General features: G+C 44.2%; 1 protein-coding gene across 6 annotated transcripts in view; it reads right to left on the reverse strand.

Moving 5' to 3' along the window:
- Window positions 1-18424, reverse strand: part of brms1lb (BRMS1 like transcriptional repressor b) — a 60359-nt gene extending 41935 nt beyond the window's left edge. For 2 of the 6 annotated variants that reach the window (XM_056582034.1, XM_056582033.1), the window contains exons 1-10: window positions 17987-18422; window positions 17663-17753; window positions 17165-17292; window positions 13932-14011; window positions 12180-12276; window positions 10197-10286; window positions 9816-9880; window positions 9662-9701; window positions 9177-9324; window positions 8055-8146 (exon numbers count right to left, since the gene is read on the reverse strand). In XM_056582034.1, coding sequence (XP_056438009.1) covers window positions 8055-8146; window positions 9177-9324; window positions 9662-9701; window positions 9816-9880; window positions 10197-10286; window positions 12180-12276; window positions 13932-14011; window positions 17165-17292; window positions 17663-17753; window positions 17987-18122 — 967 coding nt within the window. In that variant the 5' untranslated portion in view covers window positions 18123-18422. Of the gene's footprint in view, window positions 1-5211; window positions 8147-9176; window positions 9325-9661; window positions 9702-9815; window positions 9881-10196; window positions 10287-12179; window positions 12277-13931; window positions 14012-17164; window positions 17293-17662; window positions 17754-17986 lie in introns of those variants that run through there. The other 4 variants (XM_056582032.1, XM_056582036.1, XR_008893708.1 and 1 more) reach the window with 4 other exon arrangements.
- Between the last annotated feature and the right edge of the window lie 8073 nt (window positions 18425-26497).

Raw genomic sequence — 26497 nt, forward strand, 5'->3', positions numbered from 1 at the left:
GAGAGAGAGAGAGAGAGAGAGAGAGAGAGAGAGACTGAGTCTAAGCCTGTTACCAGGCGCTGCAATGTCATCCCATGACAGCGGCGGCTAAGATCCCCCCCCCCCACCCTCCCTTCACCCTATAGACTCCATGCCACAACGGTTTCTTCCTGCTTCAATAACCCCACCAGCCCCCTCCTCCTCCTCCTCCTCCCAGTTGAAGGGAATTACAGATGCTCTACTTCCACTCAAAAAAGCCAGCAGTCTCCCTCACTCCTCTCCCCACTCAGAACCGTCGGCATGACCAACGGACCAATCACATCACTGCATACTAGTCTTGTATTGTAGTCAAATATGTTGCTATGGTGTGTACGTATAGGGATGAAGATGATGAAGATGAATGGGGGCTTTGTAACTGTTCTCATAAGAGGGGTTGTGATGAGATCACTTCAATGCACCGTGTGATTTACCATTCACCTCTAGTAGCTTCAGATACAGCGGTTGTATTTATGGATAAAAGGCCAACGGGGGAAAGGTTTGTTCCGTCATTTACAAGGGGAAGAGGTATATCCACGGCGGCCATCTTGTGTTTTCCTCTGGCTTTCTCTTCCTGGGAACACTGAACATGTTGCCTCTCTTTTCTCCCGCGGGTGCCCCCTCCCCCCACCTCCATTTGAATGAAGAGCTCGGTGTGTGTGTGTTTATGTGCTTGTGTGTATGGTCAGCGATGCCACTTTGAGATACTATGATAATGTCGAGATAATTTGCCTGTAAGGGTGTATGTGTGTGTGTGTGTGTGTGTGTGTGTGTGTGTGTGTGTGTGTGTGTGCATGTGTGAGTTTGCGTTAGGCAAACACATTAAAGCACTGTGTACATTTTTACTTGCGAGCAAACCCATGCACGTGTGTTTGTTTGCAAGGCTTTATGCATGAATGAATGCCTGCATGTGTGTGTGAACATGTGAACAAATGAATACTCCTGTGTGTGTGTGTGTGTGTGTGTGTGTGTGTGTGTGTGTGTGTGTGTGTGTGTGTGTGTGTGTGTGTGTGTGTGTGTGTGTGTGTGTGTGTGTGTGTGTGTGTGTGTGTGTGTGATGTGTAGTGTGTGTGTGTCTGCACATGAGCCCTGTTCTGCCTGTGCATATAGGCATATGGGGGGGGGGGGGTGGAACAGTAAACACATACAGGCTTGATGAACACAGAACAACCTCATTAGGGCTGGCCAGTCTCCAAACGACAGACCAACAACCACCAGGGTTGGGCTTCGTCAAAAGGGCCACACGGTAGGCTGTGGTTTTCTTTTACGTTTCTTATTCTTATTCTTATTTGGAGGCCGGCAGGGGGGGGATTCCTCTGAGGTGAGCTGGGGTTTCACCAAGCCAGCACACGAAACAGGAAGTGGAGTAGAGCCGTTTGTGGGAAGTTGCACTGTCAGCATCCTGTCAACAGCGCCTAGCCAATGGTGACTGCAGCTAAACACTTGGCCCAGCCTCACACTCTCCCCGTCTCCTTGCTCCCCTGGCTCTGAGGCTGGTGGTCTGCACTTCACACACACACACACACACACACACACACACACACACACACACACACACACACACACACACACACACACACACAGATACATATGCCGACTACAAACAGACACACACACGAATATATATCCATAAACATACAAACTAGATACAAACATTAGACAACATCACAACACACCAATGTGTGTATGCTTGCACACCAAGCACACACTGAATACAAATCCAAGAGACATGATCACAAGAGACAAACATGAACGCTCTAATACCTGCACAGTGGACGCATTTAAACAAGACCCACCTGCACTTGTGGACAACAGAAAGCCCTGCCTGGACCAATCAGAGCCATGACGCTGAGCTCTGCCTCGCCCCCGCCCATGTCTTGCTGTAGCTTCATTTTAGCAGCTAACGCCGGTTGGCAACATTTGACTAGATTTCCATACAGAGCCTGGAATGCTGAGGAAGGGAAGACAGAGGGAGATGGTCCTAACCTGATAGCTTCTTTAGGTAGGGTCACTAGCAAGCTTCACTAGCTAGTGTTATGACTATCTATATTCCCTTTTCACTTGCGAGCTTCAGCAGCAATCTTAACAAGCGAGTTTCACTGAAGAGCTTCACAGGCTAACTTCAGTGGCTAGCTTCACTAGGTAGTGTAGCAAGCTAGATTCCCTAGTGGGCTTCACTATCGAGCTACAGCAGCTAGCATCACTAGCTAGATTTTTCAGTGAGCTTCACTAGCTCACTTTGTCAATTGCAATCCACTGCCACCATCCACCGTGCGTAGACAGCTACGAAATAACGTACATCATAAATGTTGTCAAAATATATCAATTGCTAATATTTGTTGGTACAGAGGAGCTACAGAGGAGTCCATAGGGATGGGCCAGACCTGTACTATTATATTACACACAAAATGTCTACCGGCTGCTACCTTGTTAATGTTGTTCACTGTCCACGGCCTGTAGAACTCTTTACATAAGAGCCTTCCACCCTTTGAGTGTGTGTGTGTGTGTGTGTGTGTGTGTGTGTGTGTGTGTGTGTGTGTGTGTGTGTGTGTGTGTGTGTGTGTGTGTGTGTGTGTTCTGTGTTGGTGTGTGTGTGTTGGTGTGTGTAGGAAAAACACATACGTTTCCCATAAAAGCAACACTAGGATTGTAATTGCCAATAGCACCTATGTGAGTGAGGGAGTGAGGGAGTCTGAATGTCTGTCTATATGCATGTATGTGTGTATTTTTGAATGAAGGTATGAGTAAGGTGGGGTGTACCGCTCACTCAGCCAGAACCTTGAGCAGGTGCATGAACCCATAGCCTCAAGATGGCCCTCTAAAGGAGGGTAGGGATAGGGGATCCCCCCCCCCCCCTCCAGGGGCCCAGGCTAGACACCACAGACCCCCTGCCTTTAATCCAAGCCTCTGCCAGTAAAGTGAGAAAAAGGTCAGGTCAGGACAAAAACAAGGTTTTTGTCAGTAAACAGAATTTAACAAAGCCGGTGACATTTCAAAATGAAGCTGGTTGTTATTCCGAGACGTTGTCACCGGGAGTGATCTCTGCATCTGTTCCTTTTTCGTTCTAACAGAGAGGGGCTTGTCCGGGTAACAAATTAGTCCCGGCTCAACGCCAAGACAGAATAAAAGGAGCGCATCATGCTAATGATTGTGATGAAGAAGGCCGTCTGAAATATGGAGTTATGTAAAGCCACAGATACACGATGTGCCTCGAAGGCGCTTTTTTAACAGCTCTGGTTGTTCCCCATTCAGTTTGATACGACAGTGTAAGCGCATTACGTGTTCATAAGGGACTTACCGGCCATTTCATAACCATAAGGAAACGCTGTAATTAGGCCAAAGATGTGAAGTGGGGGAAAACAATGCATTAACTGGTTAATCATACTACTATTCAAATACATATACTGAAATATCCTTCAACAGAGGTTGTGTGGGTCTCCTTGCGTGCTTGGGTTTGCACCTGTATGTACAGTACAGCTGGATTATTTTAAGAAACCCAAAAATGGGTTGCAAGGAGAGTCTGGATAAAATGGCACCCAACTCCATCTGGTTAGCTGGCCTCAATGCTAATGGGGAGGTAAGGACGCGTCTAAAGGAGGCCAAACCGAGGTCATTTAGAGTAAGGATGCCTCTTTGGGCCAAAAATAAACAATTCAGCCTGCATGCAGTGGGTTGCCAACGTGAAATCCTCCTTCCTCTCTCTCTCTCTCTCTCTATCCGCTGTGCGGCTTGCCTTGTGTTTTTCATGTTAACCCATGTGTGTGTACGTGCCATTTTACAATCTCTTACACAATCAGCATCAAACTGAGCACGCCCCTGCACAAGCGATTGCACACATAAAAAAAACATACATATATAGACAGTGCCCCCTCCCCCCCACTCCACCCCTCTCTCTCTCTCTCACACACACACACACACACACACACACACACACACACACACACAAACCATACAAATACGCACACAAACAGACACACACAACACATGCAAGGTTCCGACAACAGGCAGGGGGGACAGGGATATGAGTAATTTAGAACAGCGTGACACTTTCACAGTCTAATTAGCCCCAGTGTTGCAGTAAACACGTCCCGATGACCCTTGAGTTCCGCTTACTCATAAAGTATGGATGGACGAGGTGGACAAGGCCACCGCAACACAACACAACACAACACAACACACGCACCACCGAGAACACTGGTCTAGAACGCGACCGTACCGAGACGTCGATAACGAACAGGCCTAGGCGCGTGGAACGCTTGAGTTGTGTTGCGTCTTTATCCCAGAGAGAAGAGGGACTGTGGGTAAGTGTGCATGTACGCTTGCTGCGCAGCCTAGTAATCGTACGTTGGTGAGGAAAAAGGGAGGTAGTAAGATAAGCAATGGAATGGGTGGACACTCGCACGCACGCGCACGCACGCGCACACACACGCACACAGCGCAGACCTTCACATAACAGACGCATCCACGCTCCAACAATGCTCTAGAGAGGTTGTGTAGTGCAGAACTACACATCCTCTTTTGCCATTACTGCTCCTGCCTTTGACGCTGCGATGGAGGGGGTCCTTTTCATGCACCTCTCTCTCTCTCTCTCTCTCTCTCTCTCTCTCTCTCTCTCTCTCTGGATTGCGGTAGCAGACGTGGCAAGCGAGTGTGATCAAACTGTGCCTTCATCCCTCTTCCATCTCTCTCTTCCCTCTCTCATCAGCTGGAAGGCTTCGGCGGCAGGGTGCCCCAGATACATAAGCCCCCTCCCTCCCCCTCCTCTTCTCCCTTCTAGCGCATCGCTGCGGCCAACCGTCTGTGGAGCAATACTGACAACTACTGGCGGAAAACGGGTACTGCAGGTTCATGGATCTACAATACGATTGGTTTAGTATTTGGATAAAAATGTAGATATTTATATAATTATGCAATCATTATAAATAATTATATATTGGGTTTTTTTAATTCATTTATACACCTTTTTTCTGAAGAATACAAAACATTGTTTTCCTTACATAATTTGACTCAGGTCGTGCCTGATGAAGAGTTTAAGCCAGATTTTGAGGCCGATATTTATTTAATCACAATTTCTCTCAGGGTGCATGTTTCCCCCCCCCCCCCCCCCCCCCCCCCCCCCCCCCCCCCCCACCACTCCTTCGATCTCACTAACGATCCCATTAGTTTAGTGTGTTCCTTACGCATAGGCTACATTTCGGTGATGAATAGTCTAGTCAGATGCTTCCCCATATATCTGATCCATTGACAGCTTCGGCTTGCCCCAACGGTATGTCTGAGTCAACAGCAGGCATGCATGCAGTATAGGAGAAGGCCAGTCATGGAATGGAAGGATGGAAGGAGAGGAGGAGGAGGAAGAAGCATCCATTAGTATAGATCCTGGATCAATCCCCTGGTGTTAATCTACTGAGTGGCCCTCTGGCACAGAAGAGGGAGCAAAAGAGGTAGGGAGTGAAATGTTTGAACAGCGCAGCAGAGCAAGGAGCCATTATCAAATAGGGCCAGCTCAGCTTCTTCTTTTGGGGGGGGGGATCTTTTCCAAAAAGAAATAAGAGCAAGTAAGCCTCTTTTCTGGGAGTCTGGGAACGTCCAGGCTACGGTTCAGTGGACTCTATAGGGGTGACTTTCAGTAGATTGTCAGGATGCAGTGGTACTCACAGAACACTACTGAAGAATACGCCCTGCGTGCGCAAACACAAACACACACTTGAAAACTACAGTTATATGCAAAGTAACAGCATGTACTTATTGTGGCATAAGCCTAAACCAACCCTATTTCACCTCTTCCTAACCGTAACAGTATCCGAATTTTGTAGTAACACTGTTCCATGTTGTTAATACATTTTGCAAGTAAAGAAGTAAAGAAAAAAAAAGAAATAAAGAACAAATAAAGAAAAATTTAATTTGAATAAAATTGCTTAATTATATACATGATTTCAGTGTTTAATCGAAAGCCTTTGCCTTTCTATTTAGAAAGCAGACTTGAGCTGCATACAGTCGCTTAATACCGTTATGCCCCAAATGCAGCCTCATATTAATTCCTCTGTGGTGATGAGTCTGCAATTTGCATTTCCTAAAAATACATATGAACAGCAGGGCATGCCTCAATATAATAAAATCATATTTTTGTTCGTGGTGATCACAGAAGTGTGTGTGTGTGTGTGAGTGAGTGACTCAGATGAAAATAAAAGCGACTGTTTCCGTGTTTTACAAGTAAGGCTTCATATGACAAATATGAAGCTTTTATTATTCGTCCATGCATTGGCACAATGAAACATGTATTTCCCAATCTCATTGGGAAAATCCACAGCAAAACTGAAACACAAACAGAAAAATATGTATTGATCTTTTGACAAATGCAAAGTAAAGATAAAATCCTTGCTAAAAAACATTCAATAAAAATGTGACTTTACTGCTGAGGTTAGGGCGACACTCACTCGCGCATCTCTGACCTTTGACACCTTCGAGTTCAGGACATGAAGTCCCAAGCATCTTATATTCTTTAATACACGTAGAAGGGGTAATACTTTGAGCCGCACCTATGCACTGTCTGCAGGTAAACCAGAGAACTCCTTAAAAACAAACAATATCAAAACCATCATCCGCTTCATCACACACCACACACGTTTCTATTTACACATGCACTAACAGCTCATTCCCCTCCACAACAAAAAGAAAAACGTAGATCCAATTTAGGATCCATTCGGGGCCGACCGCATACAGCTCCCGCTTGATTTCCCTTCTCTCCTTGTACCCCGTAATTCACAAGTGCCATGGACCAGTCCGTGTTGATTACAGGTAGTGTACAGGTACACTGCGAGGTCTGCTGTGGGGTCGCCCATTGGTTGAAAAGTTGTGACGAGGCTCACAGAAGGAACCTCATTGGTTGAGACGAACACGGAGGGCCATGCAAGAGCTTCCTGGTTCTGCTCCCGGTACAACAAAATGTCTGTTTGTTCCAGCAAGATTTTAAGGACTAAAGCGCTTCTGTCTATTCCCAGAACAGGAACGGAGCGGCGGATGACTGCCGCGGTAAACTACACAAAGCAACAAAAAGTTCTGGAAATGGTTAGTGTAGACAAAAACAATAGACAGCCATGGTATTTTCCAATGACCGCACTGAGGTTGAGTAAGGGTTTGGCAGAACATGAATACCACAGAAAGAGAGAAACAGCCAACCTTTAGCTGCTAAGGTTCATTAAAAATAAGCAAAGGGAGAGAATAGAGTATATAGTAAAGAAAGTTTCTAGCGTCAGAACGGTCTTGGTTTTTCTTCCCGTTTTCATGTCATCATACTAATGACAGTGACATTTGTGGCGTTCTAGTCTGTTATTTAAACACATTTACATAGACTTTTAACACAGATCAGCCCCTTTAGCATGTGCATGATGAAGGTATGTAATATGGGTGGGGGCTGGAGAGGAAGGGGAAGAAGAAGGAGGATTGGATTAGAGAGCTACAATCGGGTAGTCTCACACAAATGGCATCACTGCGCAACAGTAGGTTTCCTCACTCACACACTCTTTTCATTTGCTCAACTACCCGTTTTATCAACTCTTCAAGAACACACAACAGTACAACCTAAGGCCTGGCTGGGTTGATAGTTTAGTTAAAGTGTTTTTCCTTTCTTCCACGGATCGAGCCGCCATCTTCGTCTCAAAGAAGGCACTGTCCCCGAATCTGTCCCCGCACTTTCACAAACACGCCAGTCGGCTCGTTTTCCCCCCCCATTTTTGTCAAACGCAATCTTTTGTCTTCTACGATAGCAGCACTTTACGCTTCGCAGCAGCGCCTTGTTTACGCCACTTTGTGACCGCATCAGGGACGGTTAATACTATGACTATTATTATTCACATACGTACATATTTACAGCACACAAGACAGGAGATCCGTTTCCTTGCTCACGGTGAGGAGAGGGTTAGGAAGGGGCAGGTTGGTGTCGGTAACGCTATGTGTGTATCGGTATGTGCGTTTGATTTCGACCTCCGTGCTGGGAGAGGTGGGGTCAGTCTGGCTCTAGGAGTGCTTGATGGTGTATTTGCCTTTCTGCAGCTGGGAGATGAAGATCTTAGACTTGGTGCCGTCCAGCCGCTTGAACCACACCTCGTCGTGGTGGATGGTGGTGATGACAGCGCTGCAGGGAGAGAGGGAGAGAAGAAGGGGATGAGAGAGAAAAAGAGAGCCGAAAGATCAAAACCGTATCCGATAAACGATAACATTCATGGTTCACGCTCTGTTCAATCCAAACAATTAGATAAAACAAAAAAAATTATTGAAGTGGGTTGAAAGATATGATAAAAAGGTATTAATAATCCCAGAAGGGAAGCGTGGGTGTAACAGTAAAAAGTACAGAAAGACAGTAGTGAAAAGAGATTAAAAAAGACAAAATGAACACAATATGGCTTCAGAACAATGTAAATGTAAATGAAAAATCTAGGGTTAGATCTTTCAATATCAAATATATTTAGCTGTATTTAAACATTAGTTCACCGCAACTCATCATACGTACAAATTTTCACCGCACTACCTCCTACCCTCTCAATCACGAGGAGAAAGTCCCCGTGTGAAATCTTTTGCACAGATGCTCATAGGCTAATGGATCCACACACACTATGCTAACACTACGGCCAACGTTGACCTCTGAGCGTCAAGGATCACGAATGAGCCTCATCACACATGCAAACCCTCAGCCAGACAGACAAACAGAGCCACACAGACGGCCAGGTAAACAGAGGGACAGACAGCCTATCAGAGGCGAGTGTACTTCCCCCACAGCACTACGACCCAGACATTAAATATGTAGACACGGCAAACAGACTGACACACACATGCACTGCAATCAACCTGTGACCCCAAACACAGACACCTACACAACTAAGAAGGTCTTTAACCTTTTGATCCCACGGAACCTGAAACACATTTGACTATTTGGTCATTTCCTGATTTGGTTCGTCTCCAAAGAGACTCACCTGTTCAGATACAGGTCATTATCAAACAGGGAGAGCCGGTTGAAGGCCTGTGGCTGAATAATGGGGATCGAACCCAATACCTTTCCACCCTAACCATGGGTCATGGCCCTGCTTTAATATATGGAGAGGGAAGACAACTGGGTTCATCAGGCCTCCATCACCACACACACACACACAGACACACACACACACTACCTGGCGGGGTGCTCGTCCTTGCGGTGGATGCAGATGGACTGTCCTCTGCAGTACCATTGGCTGTCGTAGAAGAGGCGGCCGTCCTCGGAGCGGGCCACGTGGTGGGGCCGCTCCGCCTTCGCCGTGGCGACCACCGGAGAGGCGGAGCCTGGGCGAGGATCACAGAGAGAGATGGAGATGAGGGTGAGGGGGAGCCGTGGGATGTCAACGTTGGTTTGTCAATAAAGATCAGGAAAGGATAGAATGTGACACACAGAAAAACTGAACCATCCAGTCTTTTCTGTAAATAACGGTAGATCACAATGGGCCGAAGCCATATGCGGAGGAGAAAACCTTGTTTAGTCGGACCCCAGTCTAGAGGACGTTGGTAGTGGCAAGGGCCATTTGACGCCAGAATCATTTGGATGTTGATCCTGAGCCGATTCATTTAGTAATCAGAACTCATGTTACGCATGCGATTTTAACGGAATATGTGGAATTCGTACCGTCAACCTTGACACGATGTGGGGCTAGGGACGCCATCGCCTGGAAAAGAAAAATAACAAAAAGCCGACCCTCAGATTATGCTGTGAATTCAATCCCCTTTCAAGCTACGTATTAACCCGACTTTTCTTCTACCTTCACACAAATCCCAAATACCTTTCTTATGGCTGTCCAGTCTTCTAGGATGTCCAGATCTTGCAGCATGTAAACAATATATGGACGTGATTCAAAGAGTTAAGGCCACCACTGTATCATCAAACACCGTTCGAGATTCTGGGATCCAGAATCCCCTATACACTGATAATAAACGGCAATACTTGATATACTTTACCAGCGGTAAAGCAAAGCAATAAGGTGTTAGTCTTAGCCTTGTAGGATATTATCTCTCACATGATGGAGCTAATGTTAATAATAATAATGTAATACTGTAATGCTTGAGGGAGGAGCTGAATTTTCATTGTCAATGAAGGGTTGGTTAGCAAAAAACATTCACATTATTATTTTTACAAAAATGTCAGCGTGGTGAGACAAGGATATCAGACACGACGACAGGCTTCTTCTTCTTCACAGGGTAGAAGGGGTCTTTCTTCTTGTTCTTGCGTGATTGCAAACCATCGTTCCACAGCTCTGTGAACAACACAAGCAGAACCAGCTTCCACTGTAAAACACAGACCTCGTCTCAGGGGAGATACAGTCAAAATATTGATACAGTATCCTGTGTGTCAATTACCATTCAAATCTATTGACTATTAGGTAATTCAGCTGTAACCTAAAAGGACAGTTACAGTTATTGAATTAGTTTAAAGTTCATTGTAGAGCCAGTAGGGGTTAGGGCAGTGTTTATCGAATGGGGGTACACATACCCGTAGGGTACTTGTACAATTTTAGTTGTTCTAATATTGTAATTGAACAGGTGTAAAAAAAAAAAAAGAAGCCACCACATAAAAACTTGAATACCCCCTTAATACTCCAAGTTTGGTAAAGCTTTATTCGTATTTGAACTCTTGCTGTTTAATGTTACAAATCACAATCCTTCTTTTATATTCATTTCAATTTAGCACCGTCACCAAAATGTTTTGTGCTGGTGAATGGGGCCCTTGGCAGAAGGAATATCATAGAGTGGGTAGTGGGTACATTCATAAACATTGTTAGAGAACCACATTATCCGGGCATGCCACTTAGGGGTGTAACTGTACATGTATTTGTATTGAACCGTCGGCGAGTTTCCATACGGACATATTAAGTAGAGGACCGCATGTGTGGTACATGCTGCGGCCGCACATGCACAGTTGCGCACACTGTAGCTGTGTTCGAAACCGTTCCCTATTCACTCACTCACTATTCCCTATATAGTCGAACGAACAAACGAGAATTCGGACACTACGCTGAACATTTCTAAACGTAATTTGCGTCAGTAAATGCACCGGGTATTTCTGTGACGCAGACAGATGCAACCACATCATGTAAACAAACTGGGCACTCACGAGGAAAGCTGGAGGTTGTATTGATGTTGAATGTTACATTTCCTTGTTCAAGTTTTTTTTTAATTAATGTTAAATCCCAAATAAATTGTTGACATTTCTAAACGAAAGCAGGAGACTCCATCATTAAATGTATTCGTTTTCGCCATAGGTTTTCGCGGTTATTTAGCTTCTTCTTCTCCTCCGGAAAAACACGACCGCATTGCATTGTGGTATACGGGAGTAACATGTAGGGTACAACATAGATATATATATATTGACATTATATATTAATATGTTAATATATATATCTATGGGGTACAACGTATGTACACTCAAATTTTGGGTATTATTATCCTGCAAATAATGTGGATAAGCTGATTTTTCTGGCAAAAAACAAAGATTGAGTGAAAGTCATCAGGGCTAAAGATTGGGGGGGGGGGGGGGGAGTAAAAATTAATCTGAGCAGCAACTTGAAACTGTTTAGTATTGCAATTGTTCATTGTTGCACATTAGATAATACATTAAAAACAGTCTGAGCCAATGTTATTTATTCTACATTTCAGAATCTTTATATTTTTGAGCAGAATTCTAGCTTTGTATTGTCTAATGTTCCTATTGTAAAAATCACAAAAGTGTGTTATGAACAACTTGAAGCACACGTTATGAAGCACTTTTGATTGAATTTAGCATTTTGATTTCTTACTGTACCGAAAATGAACCGAACCGTGACCTCAAAACCGAGGTACGTACCGAACCGAGATTTTTGTGTACCGTTACACCCCTAATGCCACTGCAAGGAAGACCATGGACATAGGGAATCAAACCCAGAACCTTTCAGCTGGGGGTCAAACTCTTCCCTCTTCTCTTTTTCATCGTTATACGTTTGCAAACTCAATTAAAGAGACGATGCAAGGACTATCGTTGGTCCCAGAGCATTCAATACTGCTGGTATGGTAATAACAGCGTGTCAACCGGTCCCCTAGACGACCCTTTGGCCCCTGGGTGTGGGTTAAGGTGTGTTATGTGGGACAGGGGTGTGGTCGTGTGGGGGCCTGACCTGAGGTGATGTCGATGCTGTGTCGGTCCTCCTCCAGCCGGCGGATCTTCTCCTCCAGCTCACTCTGGACCGTGTCCAGAAGGAGCAGCTTCTCGCTCTGAGGAGGAGGAGGAGGAGCCTTAATCACCATCACATGAGCTTTCATCACTGTCATCCTCACCATAGGGGCCGTCATCGTCATCAGATGATTCTTCATCATCAGTTTGCATCATCATCAGTCTTCATCATCAGAGCCTTCAGTAACATTTTTTATACCAATTCCATATCCTTCCCGTTTGGTGAGTGAGTGAGTGAGTGAGTGAGTGAGTGAGTGAGTGAGTGAGTGAGTGAGTGAGTGAGTGAGTGAGTCATGTCATTGAACTACACTGCATGAACTATCTGACACTTGCATATATTTTGCCTTATTTTACCTACTGACATACGCTGGTCCTTATCAGAAGCAAAAGCACCCATCGATGTCAGTAGATGTCTAGTTTTCCTGCATTCTAGCACCTCCCAGTGTCCTACTGTAATATACACCATAACTGTGATCATTTTCAGTTAAACCGTTATAACATTTTTGACTGTATTTGCCCGGCTGATGCCCGCACTCTAATGTTTCTGGTCGATGTGGATAGATGTACGACATGCTATGGATACGCTTGCATAACAATAGTACGGACTGCAGTTGGGTTTCGTTCCATCATATTACTTGTTTATAGTCTGCAGGTAGGAGTCCATACACAGCCAGGGACTTCAGCCCTTCTGTGTGTGTGCGTGTGTCTGTGTCTGTGTCTGTGTGTGTGTGTGTGTTAGGGCTTTGACTCCGAACTTCGTTATTCGAATATCAAAAAATAAATCTAAATTCGAACGAATATTAGGCAGCCCTTAATGTTCGAACCTGTTATGGGCAGGCCAAGAGGGAGAGACGTCGGAGAACTCGACGCAGTCTATTCATAATATTGTAATGACCACGGAAGAGGCAGTGAATGAAGTAATGATTAGACAGCGATTTATTAGAAACCTAATAAACCGTTGGAACACGCAAGACCGGTAACCATAGCAACGCCGGTAAACAAACCTTGCGAAGCCCAATCCAGGTCTTACTGAAGGCATTTAATGGTCAAAATATTATTAATAAATATTCCAATATAAATATTAATAAACAAACAAACTTCGAATATGATTTTTCGGCAAAAGTCAAAGCCCTAGTGTGTGTGTGTGTCTGTGTGTGTGTCTGTGTGTGTCTGTGTCTGTGTCTTCCTGTAACATGTTAAAAAACATACACATCCAAAGACCATACAGGGGATCATTATGGGGACAGGACAGCACCTTATCTATCAGCATGAAGATTTCAGATACTTTTATTTCCCGTTACCTATCTCTACGTGCATGACACATATTGCCGCAAAATGAAAATAAACCACACACACACACACACACACACACACACACACACACACACACACACACACACACACACACACACACACACACACACACACACACACACACACACACACACACACACACACAATGACTCAAGTCAGTGGCTTTGTACTGCCTCCTACCTGCAGACTAACAAACAAGAACAACCAACCGCAGGTAACAAATATATTTTAAAAAAGACGACCGGACAACCGGACCCCTGACCCAACAGCAGGCATTCCCACCCACATAGCAACGGTGGGGATGAGAGGAGAACAACGTGGTTCATCCGAGGTGAATCTGGGAGAGGGGAGAGGTTAATTGTAGGGGTCTGTGGAGGCCTACCTCCCAATGCTGGCACGCCGCCTGGATCTCACACTCGTACTTGTTCTTCACAGACTCCAAGCACAGCTCCCTGTAGATCCCTGCAGAGGAGCAGAGGAGAGCCCGCTCAGCGAGGAGCCGCTGGAGGTGGGTATAGCCCACGGTCAGCGAGGAGCCGCTGGAGGTGGGTATAGCCCACGCTCAGCGAGGAGCCGCTGGAGGTGGGTATAGCCCACGCTCAGCGAGGAGCCGCTGGAGGTGGGTATAGCCCACGCTCAGCGAGGAGCCGCTGGAGGTGGGTATAGCCCACGGTTGGGTGGATCGATGCAGTGAGGAGACCCAGTGAGCGTGATTTCCTTTGACGTCAACTGGTTGGTTTGTACTGCTACAGTCCATTATTGCACTCGTAACTAACCACCCCTAGAAGGCAGGATCCCCCACTCTGCATTCCTACTCACGGTCACTTCCTTAAGTCTTGTAATAATTAGGAGTTTTTGTAACTGCTGTACAAATATATTTTAGTTGACTATTACAATGATACAATCAAAAAAGAAACATAACCAAGACAAGGAACGGAAAATAATGGTTGGGTAATGTTGTAAGTATCAGGAAATCTTAAATGAATGATTGACTGATCGATTGATTGATTGATTGATTGATTGATTGGTGATTGATATATCCGACATTGTTCTGGGCCTCGTTTCCCGATAACGATGGATCTTCGCTCTTACGATCATTCTCACGATGGATCTTGCGAACCATCGTGAATTATTTTGGAGCATTTCCCAAAACTCCTCTTAACATGAACGCGTGTTCGCGGCACTCACGACGTTCGTAGGATTGTACCTGTCTACTTACTGACACGGTGCTGAAATGGGCTGCGTACTGAGGGAGACGCAGGAATGTCGCAGGGAAATGGGGTTGAAAGGCGTTAAAATATCTCCCCATCAAGGCCAACAGCAGAGCACAGTAGCCTACGAAAAGAATAGACTGCAATAATTTGAATGCTAAAGATATTAAAACACAATTGATTAGGCCTAGGCCGGCATATGTATCGGTCCTAACCACTGCGCAGGCTTTCTTGGTTCACTGGAGAAGGCGGGGCTGCGCACGGAGTCTAGAACCCTTTAGAATAGGTCATTTGTATTATTGCATACTCCCGAATGTTTTATTTTTTTCATGAATGAAGACACCCGCATGCAATAATGAGTTCACGTCTGAGTGCACACTACAAATGCGATTTACTATTGTCAGGGATGTTCGTTACTGTCTAGACACGGTCCAATAAATAGTGAACTTCATCACAGCCTCACCGAAGCGCCTACAGTGCTTAATGCAAACAATCGCAACAAAAAACGCCTGCAAAAATTATCCGACACCAGCTGGTCTCAGCATAATTCATGTCTACAGTAGCCTATGTCTTTTGTCATTGATCAATATGAGGACATTTTAACCACGATGGTTAAAATCAGAGGGAGACAGCAAGTGCAGCTCGAAAGCGACCTCCCACAGAAGAGCAATGGAATAATTTGATTTTATTATATGCCTTATGACGTGGCGTTTGATCGGTACATTTAGACTGCGCATGTATTTTTGGAATTTTAAATTGCTGCAATAAATTATGTTGTTGTTGACTTCTAACAGGTCTATCTTTGCTGTTTAAATCTAACAGTAGTCTATGAGTAATATATCGGCGCTAACCAATGTTTTTGGTTGCGAAATTGTGCCAGCTGGGCATTGTGGTATTGGATGTGTTTTAATAAGACACATCCAATACACGGAATGTCCGCTGGTGACGCCACTGAGGCTATAGTAGGCTAATGATGCCCTTAGCATCCTACGAGTACCCCTGAATCCTCGTCAGCTACGAGCGTTTTCACGACGTTCGTTACCAACGATGCTTTCGGGAAACGGTGTGAAAACTTATTTTACCTACTGACATAAGCACCCAGCGATGTCAGTAGATGTCTAGTTTTCCTGCATTCTAGCACCTCCCAGTGTCCTACTGTAATATACACCATAACTGTGATCATTTTCAGTTAAACCGTTATAACATTTTTGACTGTATTTGCCCGACTGATGCCCGCACTCTGATGTTTCTGGTCGATGTGGATAGATGTACGACATGCTATGGATACGCTTGCATAACAATAGTACAGACTGCAGTTGGGTTTCGTTCCATCATATTACTTGTTTATAGTCTGCAGGTAGGAGTCCATACACAGCCAGGGACTTCAGCCCTTCTGTGTGTGTGTGTGTGTGTGTGTGTGTGTGTGTCTCTGTGTGTGTGTGTGTGTGTGTGTGTGTGTGTGTGTGTGTGTGTGTGTGTGTGTGTGTGTGTGTGTGTGTGTGTGTGTGTGTGTGTGTGTGTGTGTGTGTGTGTGTGTTAACCAATGTTTTTGGTTGCGAAATTGTGCCAGCTGGGCATTGTGGTATTGGATGTGTTTTAATAAAACACATCCAATACACGGAATGTCCGCTGGTGACGCCACTGAGGCTATAGTAGGCTAATGATGCCCTTAGCATCCTACGAGTACCCCTGAATCCTCGTCAGCTACGAGCGTTTTCACGACGTTCGTTACCAACAATGCTTTCGGGAAACGGTGTGAAAACTGTACGACGCTCGTACAACGCACTTCACGATCCACTTAGGCTAACGATGCTTTCGGGAAACGGTGGGAAAACTGTACGACGCCCGTACGACGCACTTCACGATCCACTTAGGCTAACGATGCTTTCGGGAAACTGGGCCCTGGTTTTATCATGGAACCTATGGGTTGTTGTGTTGCAATAATGAGGTAGGTGTGTCCCATGACACTCATCCAATCAATAAGTGAGGTTTGTAAAACATCAACAACAAACCACACTTGGCCATCATACACCACTTGTACATGTACCTACACAACTTCCGAAACATAAATGTGATAAACAGCTGATCTTTCAGTCTTTTAGTTGATAATGAATTGGTTATTATTACAACATGCACTTGCAATGTACAAGCGATCTTGGACAGTGTCATACAAGCCAGCAGCTGTTGTTGCTGGGGCCGACAATAGATTGTGTCATGCGTTGTGATTGGTCCTGTTTTGTGGGCCAAAACACAACTAGGTTGTTCAGGGTCGTTCGGAAATATTCTCTCTTCTAACATAATGGAGTTTCAGTCTGCTTAGGGGATGCAGAAAGACCTGAAGCAAGGTCAAAATATTCTGGGTACAACCATGTGGTTTTCATAGTCGTTGGGCGGTTAGTCCTACCGGCCACTTTGGTGCGGATTTGCATGTTCTCCTGTAGGTTGGCAAGAGGCTCCAGGTATTCTTGGGCACAGCCGGCCATCACCTCCTGAAGCTTGATGTCCACCTGGCTCAGACGCTCCTTGTACAACCTGGTCGACAAGAAACAGACCACTTCAATGTCAATCAAATATATAAAAGCCATTACTGTTATCGTTTCTAATAGCCGTTTTATTACTTTATTGTTAACGAGACAGTGAACCTAGATACGTGTCATTATTGTTGTCATTATGTCATACATTGTAAGTCGGAGTTTGAAATGTATGTTGAGAAAGTATGCAAACTCTTAGGTCCGCCATAACAGCATGGGGACCTATTGGGGACCTATCGTTCTTCCCCGGTAACAATTACAAATTCTAAATTTAGAGATTATGCAGGATAGGGTCCTCCATCTTCGGACACTGAGAGCAAACCGTGTTGCTCCTGTTGCTAGGGAGATGACAACGTGTCTACGGGACGTACTGTTCTTTGAGGTCGGTGAACTGTTTCTCCAGAGTGGTCATCTCATCCAGACACTCCATCCTTCTCCTCTCGCAGTCCTCGTCGTCCATCTCTGTTTCGGGACGTCATTTAAATGTTTCACACGTGTTTTCTAATAGGCAATCAACATTTCAGCTGTCTTTGTCTGTACAGTAAACATAAGTGTTGCAGGGAAGCAATTTCCATCTAGTGACACCACAATGTTGTACTGAAACTCATGACACGCATTTTTATTCAAGATGAACATGTTTATATGATTGTGGGTTGCGACATGTTTTGTGCATGGTCGTTTTTAGAGCCCCTCACCCGAAGTGTCTCCATCTTCAGACACGGACGAGCTAACCGTGTCCTCTTCGTCTGTGCTGCTGCCGTCTTGTTCGGGGAAATCCACCTCCATTTCCTCGTGATTACTCTCCTTCTTCTCCCGGGCATGAACCGGCATAACGGTATAGATTGCCGGTCTAAATGTTAATCGTTTTCGGAATTTCAACGGGGATTATTTGATTAATAATAACCCATCAACTACCCGGCTAGCCCCTACGACCACATCAACACAGCGGATACCGTATGCTGAAACATGGCTCCTCTTTCACCAATCGCAGACGTCTTTACTGGTGTTCGTCCAATTCGGGATCGCTGGTTGGCTCGGAGCTACATGGGACTTGTAGTTCTTAAGCTAAATTAGTTTGAAGACAAGTCTGTCTGGGGGGGTATCCTTGAATAGGTCCATGGGGCAATCTGGCTCATATCCTACGTCAATGATCTGGATTTCTCCTTGCCTCGAGAATTGCCCCCTTCCTAAGTGGTTTGTATACAAACGTTATTGTAGGCTATATGTATATAATGTACTTTTTTTTTTATTATTATTCTTTTTTTTATTGCTAACGCTCTAAATAAAACCTAAAAAATTCTGCGCCATAAAAATATGAAACTATACCACTACGCTCTCAATTCGTTTAAATTCTTACGAACATAGCAATCAACGACGACACAACGTGCAATGGCGTAATCAAATAAAATATCACCATTAATCATGCATATGTTGTAGATTAGGCTTTCCGGTTTATCTAGCGTGGAGACACAATGGCAATCGATTTGTACACTTATACAAATATATAGGCCAGCCCAGAGAAGCGTTATTTTGAGCCGTTGTACCATACGCGAAACAGTTGGTGGGGGAGATGTAGTATTATTTTTTAAACGACAGAGGGCGATAAAGCCCCATTACTCGATGCAGAACATAAAGACACTAGACCTCAAACAACCCTTTATTTTAATGAACGTATAATGTTATAGCATATGATTATTATAATGCAAATTGTGTAGTTACATTTGTCTCAGAAATAACCTATATTTCCGTAACAATCCACCTAATCGAAAGCTGTAATTTATTATTGGTGTCAAATAGGTAGCCTACTGTAGGGACTTGTTCTTTACTTGTGGACTTGCCCTTCGACAGAGGGAAGTGATTGGCGCGTTCATGTAGAGACCAATGTCTCTACATGACCAATTCTCTGCACAGATGTGCAGAAAATTACCCATTTGTGCAATTCCTGCCTGAAGGTCGCATACTAAGCACCATGGAAAATAACTTCTTTCTGAAAACACAAGTGTAACAAAATACTGTTGCCACAGTGGCATAATTAAAAGAAAACCTGGGAAATGCTTTGTTTGTACAGTACATAGCACACTGTTAACCTTATTTTCCAAATTGAGAATGTCGATCTTCACTTCTCTGATTTCTAAAAGTTACATAGGTCAGTAGATTCCCATCATTATCATGACCTGTTGAGGCTCATCCTCCCCCATAATGTCCTAGTAGCACAATGACCAGGTGGTTGGTTGCCCACTGCGCAGAGTCAACAATGGGACCAAATACAGGAACAGATAATCATGACAAGAATACAAGGTGTAAGAGGTGTCTAAAAATAAGATGGGTTTTTCGGAATTTGGAAAAGGGAACTTTTGAATAAATAACAGTGAATGTTGGAACAGTTACAAACTAACGTCTTGCATTTTACATCCATCGTAATACACTTGTCGTATGATAAGGATTTAACTACCGTTTTAACTACCTAATCTCAATATACAACCATATTGTGTTACTTGCTAACGTTTTGCTGGTAGCTCTGATGCAAAACTACAAAACAACCAGAACCTTTGACCACTTAATGCACAGTGGTTCACTTGCTTCAGTCCGCCTGGTGTAAAGGGTGAACCTAGTGGCAAAGGGAATGACCTGAAATGTACTTGGGGTAGAACAGAGAAGGCACAGAAACAGGAACAGAAAGCGGTGATGACCAGGGGAAAGGGGCAGACACAACCTACAGGAGATGAACCACAAGTGTGCATCATCATTGATTAGCTTAGTGTGCCGTATTTGGCACACATTTCACAAACAAGCACACACACTCACACATATTTTTACATATTTAAATTTTTAATTATCTTTATTTACTTTATCTTGTTTTGTTGCTTCTAAGTGACTGTTCAGGAACCAGGCCTAAGAATTTTACTCTTGTGTAATTGCACAATAAGATGTAATAAAAGTAACTCTGATTCTGATTCTGATCTGACAGGAAAAACCAAGGAACGACATGGCGTTGGGGTGCATGTTTGGCAAAGATTTATTGCCTTACTACACAACTAAGTAGTCACTTTGGCGAGACCTATAGACCTACCGTCATCTCAACAGTCAAACATGCGTGACAGGATAGTAGTTGCAGGTTAGAGCAGTAACAATTAAGGAGAGGGAGAGGGGGGAGGATTAACTGGTTCATTGTATAACTGTGATTGGGCAATGCTGTAACAGCCTGTTTGTTGACAGTATCATGGCAACAACGAGCCCTGTTTTATTGAGAGAGCATTGTAAAACGTAGGTAATACCCAGCAGATACGCAATTGTAGGGAATTGCATTTGGTCAGTAGAACAGTGGAAGATTAGCTTGTGTTTTTTTGTGTGATTGTGTGTATATTTGAGTGTTTGTCTTTCCACATGTTGGTGCGTATAAATCTGTGTGAGTGGATGTGTATGTAGGTATCACCTGCATTCTGAAACACGCCTCCATTTCTGTGGGCGCATGCTTTTTTTTGTTGCACAAATTCAGCATGAAACTAAAAGTAGATGACAAAGGCCAAAGGGGGGAGACAATCAGTGTGTTGCCCTCGGTTCCTAGGGTCTGAGTCAACACACCACCTCCCATGCACGGTTGCACTTCAGACAGAGTGAAACAAGACCGAACAAGGTTGACCTAGCCTGCTGAATAACAAAGAGTGAGGCTCTCCATTGTAACAGAGCATGCAGGTGTCGCCATCCGTGTACATGATTTGTCAAGTTAAAAGCTGTGCTTTCCCAAACGACTCTCCACTCAATTGGTTTCTGTTGAAAATGTGAATGAATTCACTTTGTGTCTTGCAAGGACGGATTAACATGACCATGGGCCCCGGACACAAACCAGCAATGGACCCCTACCAACACGCAAATACACCAAACTGATAACTCATGCAATCCACAATCACACACATTATAATGCAGCGTGCAGCCAGGAGAGAGAGAGAGAGAGAGAGAGAGAGAGAGAGAGAGAGAGAGAGAGAGAGATAGAGAGAGAGAGCGAGAGAGAGAGAGAGAGAGAGAGAGAGAGAGAGAGAGAGAGAGAGAGCGAGAGAGAGAGAGAGAGAGATTACAACACGCAGCAGAATGTCCCTCCAATAGAATGTCCCTCGCATCCAAAGTTTGCTTTATTATGGCTGAGTCAATTGCCCCGATGCTGCTTATTCTCCTCATCAGTATGAGCATGTTGGACATATGATCTGGGCTCCTCTCTTGTTCGGAGATGCGGTGTGGATGTTTCCAGTCGCAAAACCCCTCCACAAACGCTTTTTTTTGTTTTGCAGGCGAGGCAGAATACATGGCCAGATGATGGTGAATATAACAGCCATTCTCGCGTTGCGAGTTGTCTATTAGGCAGTTGGCTGCACAACATGTCATTTGTTAACGAACAAACCCGACCACCTAAACCACAGTCTCTTGCAGATGCGGGATATTTCTCTTGTCTGTTCTGAAATGTCGAGGCCCCTCTTTCAATGAGAATGTTTTTTTGTTTTGTCACTAGCAACGTTTTCCCACAACGCAGAATCCTTGACTGTGTCACATCAGAGATAGTCAACGTTTTCATTTTTTTCGTCCTCAAAAATGTTGAGATGGATGGTGATTGTTGTACCAGGGCAGTATCTTTAGTGTCTGTTGTATCATGACCCTACGGACTTCAGTGGGGGTTTCATTCCATCTGTGCACGATACCTTCTCAACAAGCAGGTGTTCGCCTGCAGCCAGAGGGGGCGCCAAAATACCAATTCCCCACACAATGTTATGTACTTCATTGAAAACCGCTACGTAGCGCCTTTTTTTTTTTTACTGCTCGTGGCGCCCCCCATGTGATTTGGCGCCCCCCACAAATATGGCGCCGGGCGTCTGCCTGGTTCGTCCGTGCCTAAAACCGCCACTGGTGCTGCCAGAGCCTCGTCCCTCTCATCGGTTCTCATTCTCCTCGACCTGTCCGCAGCATTTGACACGGTGAACCACCAGATCCTCCTTGCCACTCTTGACGAACTTGGCATGGCTGAATCTGCTCTTTCCTGGTTCTCATCCTACCTGATGAACCGCACCTATCAAGTGACATGGAATGGCTCCTTGTCCAAACCTTGCACGCTTGAAACTGGTGTCCCTCAAGGCTCTGTACTGGGGCCTCTTCTGTTCTCCCTCTATACCAGATCTCTGGGCTCTGTAATTGCATCACACGGCTTTTCCTATCACTGCTATGCTGAGGACACTCAGCTATTTCTCTCTTTTCCCTCATCTGATAAAGCCCTGATTGCAACACGCATATCGGAATGTCTGGCGGACGTCAGCACCTGGACAACTGCCCATCACCTGAGGCTAAACCTCAACAAAACCGAGCTCCTCCTAATCCCAGAGAAAGATTGCCCACACATGGACTTACTGGTCACCGTTGAGAACATCACTGTATGTCCTTCTCCAACTGCCAGAAACCTCGGTGTGGTATTGGACAATCAGTTATGCTGCACCGCAAACATCACTGCGGTGGCCCGATCCTGCAGATTTGCACTTTACAACATCCGCAGAATCCGGCCCTTCCTCACAAGGGAAGCAGCTCAGCTTCTAGTCCAATCACTGTTTATCTCCCGCCTCGACTACTGCAACTCACTGCTGGCTGGACTTCCTGCCTCTGCGATTAAACCTTTGCAGCGCATCCAGAATGCGGCAGTGCGCCTCGTGTTCAACCTACCGAAGTTCTCCCATGTGACCCCCCTCTTCCGGGACCTCCACTGGCTCCCTCTAGTAGCTCGCATCAAATTTAAGACGATGGTACTGGCATACAAGGCAGTCGATGGAACTGCCCCTGCCTACCTCCAAGCATTGCTAAAGCCACACACCCCAGCTCGATCTCTCCGCTCAACTACCTCAGCTGGACGTCTGGTACCGCCATCGCTAAGAGCTAGCAAAGGCCGTTCAGCAAAGTCACAACTTTTCTCGGTTTTGGGACCTCAGTGGTGGAACGAGCTTCCTGCCGTTCTCAGGACCGCAGAGTCGCTCACTATCTTCCGAAAAAGACTCAAGACTCACCTGTTCAGAGTCCACCTCGACTCTGCATAGCCACCCTCCCCCTTCTGGCCACCATTGTACACTCTATTGTATTGTGTTGTATTGTATTATAGTACTTAACTGTGTAGCAACTGCAGTAGCTGCTATCATTGCTGTAACACAGGGAATTGGTTAGCCTAGCGATTGTTGTACTTGCACTTGGTTCTATGAACATCCTTTCTGTATCGACAGCGATATATTGTTGCACTTCTTATGACAAATGTACTTATTGTAAGTCGCTTTGGATAAAAGCGTCTGCTAAATGCCCTAAATGTAAATGTAAATGTAAATTGTAACATATAAACATACACGTGCACACACATGCATAGTATGTTAGGTATCTATATGTATGCGGACACACACACACACACACACACACACACACACACACACACACACACACACACACACACACACACACACACACACACACACACAATACACACCGCTACATGTGTTTAGATTGCATAGCAACCAAGTTACTTCCTTCTGTTAGCACAGTAGCAGAGTCGTTGAGAAAAGTAACAATTCCATGCCAAGAATAATTATGCAGTTATTCATGTTGATAAAGGATCTCCCATTCCATTCTTAGTTCATACTGGGTGTGGAGAAATGTCGTAATTGGTCACAGTGACGTGTTTTACAAGCTATTTGATGTAATGAAAGTATTAATGGGAACTGGTGTGTCGATGCCCTATAGATCACACACACCCCTCTAAGAAACCAGAAGATAATTATAGCATAAATAGCAGGGGGTGCTAGGCCATTGGATGAATATAATCACATTGACTTACTCTATGTATTTAGACACATATTGCAAACGAAATGGTCAATTTCAAGCAACCAAGGTTAAATACATTGTAATATATATAATAGGTTATTGTTATTCTAATTTGGCTGGCATAATTACATCTCTTATGAACCTTTTATTTTACCTTTATTCAAACAGAAAGTCTCATTGAGACTAGAAAGCATTTTAGAAGAGAGCCCTGTTTACATTTACAAAAAGTAAAAAAATTCATCCACAAATCAAAACAAAGATGAAGAAAAGCCTCCAAACACATACACACAGAACGTAATACACTCAAGTCATCTGTGTCACAAAAAGGATGTTATTGTGTTTACCTAGTGCTTGCTCGATTGAAATACGCACGTTGGTGAAATAAGATATGATCAGCCCCTCACCTCAAAAGACTACAACCGCCCTGCAGAGCCCCAGTTGTTAAAGGAAATGAGCATGAGAAGCACAGAACCATAGGCATATAGTTTGCATTACGTGCTTGTGTGACGTAAACCATGTAGATTGTTCTGGATCTGTTGACACAGAAGTTGACCCAGAAGTGAAGTGATGTTGTGTTAAATTAGTGGCAGGGGAGTAAACAAAGGCAATATTTCCTCTGATAACCTTTTTCAGAAAAGTATTTAAAGATATAAACTACATTTCTATAACTTGTTTAGTATTGGCACTATTGTGTAAGCAATAGCTTGGCACTATCTGGTGTCTTGTCATCATGTGGAACACATTGTAACATATGTTTTAAAAGGTGCTAATAAGATTTAAATAAAGATTATATTAATAATGGCTATTGTTATTATTATCCTTATTATTTCCTGCATAGGGGAAATATATGAGGATATTCAATAAAGAAAAATACATGCTGTTTGTGACCCACCCAACAGGTAGAGGGCAATATACAAAACTCAGAATGAACACTCAGTGGTTTCCCATTGGTAGGTCTCCATAGCAACGAGAAGTAAACAGCAGGCATGTGACGACAAGAGGGCTGCGCAACTAGAAGATGCATTTTTGGTGTAAATTGTTAGGTGGAAGTTCCAGTATTTCCCATGCTGGCAAGTTTGAAAATTAGACCCTAAAATGTCCTATTAGTTAACTGAGACTCCGGTACTTTCTGTGTAATGGCTAGTGATTAAACAATGTCTGAAATCAAGAGACTGGAAATGTGAACTGAAGGCTAAGGCATTAATTACACACACAATACAGGTGTTGATATATTAGGGGCCTGTTGTGGGTCTCTTTTCTTGTATGTTTGTGTGTGTGTGTGTGTGTGTGTGTGTGTGTGTGTGTGTGTGTGTGTGTGTGTGTGTGTGTGTGTGTGTGTGTGTGTGTGTGTTTGTGTGTGTGTGTGTGTGTTTGTCTATATGCGTCCTTGTGCGTGCACGTGTGTGGTTATGTGGTTACCTGTGCGTGTGTGTGTGCGTACCTGCCAAAAAGGTTTGGTTGTTTGGATGTTCTTTCAGAATACGGTTGCTATGCAACGTCTTATCGAGGTAAACAAGGTGGCCCATTGGGGCTTTCAGTACAAAATGCCAGGGAGAGGCATTCAGGAAAGCACTGGCACGCACCTTGCAATGAGGGCATGTTTCAATCATGTGATCTGAAGTTCCACAAAAGAAGTTCATGCCGCTTGGTTTTTCTCTTCTTGACAAACATTCTAGAATAACCAAGTAGACCGTTGTTATTGTTCTTATTATGGTGAAAAATAACCAAGATGGCGGCTTTGAATGTGAAACCTTCCTTTATAGCTGAATGTTTCTAAGAGCTCCACAAAACAAAACAATATCTCGCTACTGCATTTCCCCACATCTCTAAATGGTACACAAGACTTCAAAGACTGCAAAGAGAAATACCAAAATATAATAAATGCAAAAAGGAAACCATAAGCATAATTATTCTTTTTGCATTATTGTAATTGTATTGTCTCATTCAGTGCATTTATTGTTTACCTCTCTCTGTAAATGGCAAGCTATACATATACTATATATGCCCGCAAAACCTTTCAAGCTGTGCAATAATTAGAGTCGGGAAATGCTAGGCTATGTGTGCAGCTCTGTTCCAGGTGGGTAAGTACACAGCCTGGTGTTTATGGAATGCACCCCGTTGGCTTCATAAGGGAGTATCCATTAGGACACCAAAGTATGTTACCCTCTGCCCTTGGTTCACGCCCCAGTGTCTAAACACTGTTGACTATATGCATAGAGGCTATACAACATACTGTACATACGATATGATGCACTTTATCATATGATACACTGTATATTAAGGTCAGAGATAAACAGGGTTTGGGGTAAAGTAAATATAATTAACCTTGAGATTGGAATGAGGGATTATTTTAATTGCCCCCGTAAAATAAAGAG

Source organism: Gadus chalcogrammus, chromosome 21, assembly GCF_026213295.1.
Source record: "Gadus chalcogrammus isolate NIFS_2021 chromosome 21, NIFS_Gcha_1.0, whole genome shotgun sequence".
Lineage (NCBI taxonomy): Eukaryota > Metazoa > Chordata > Actinopteri > Gadiformes > Gadidae > Gadus > Gadus chalcogrammus.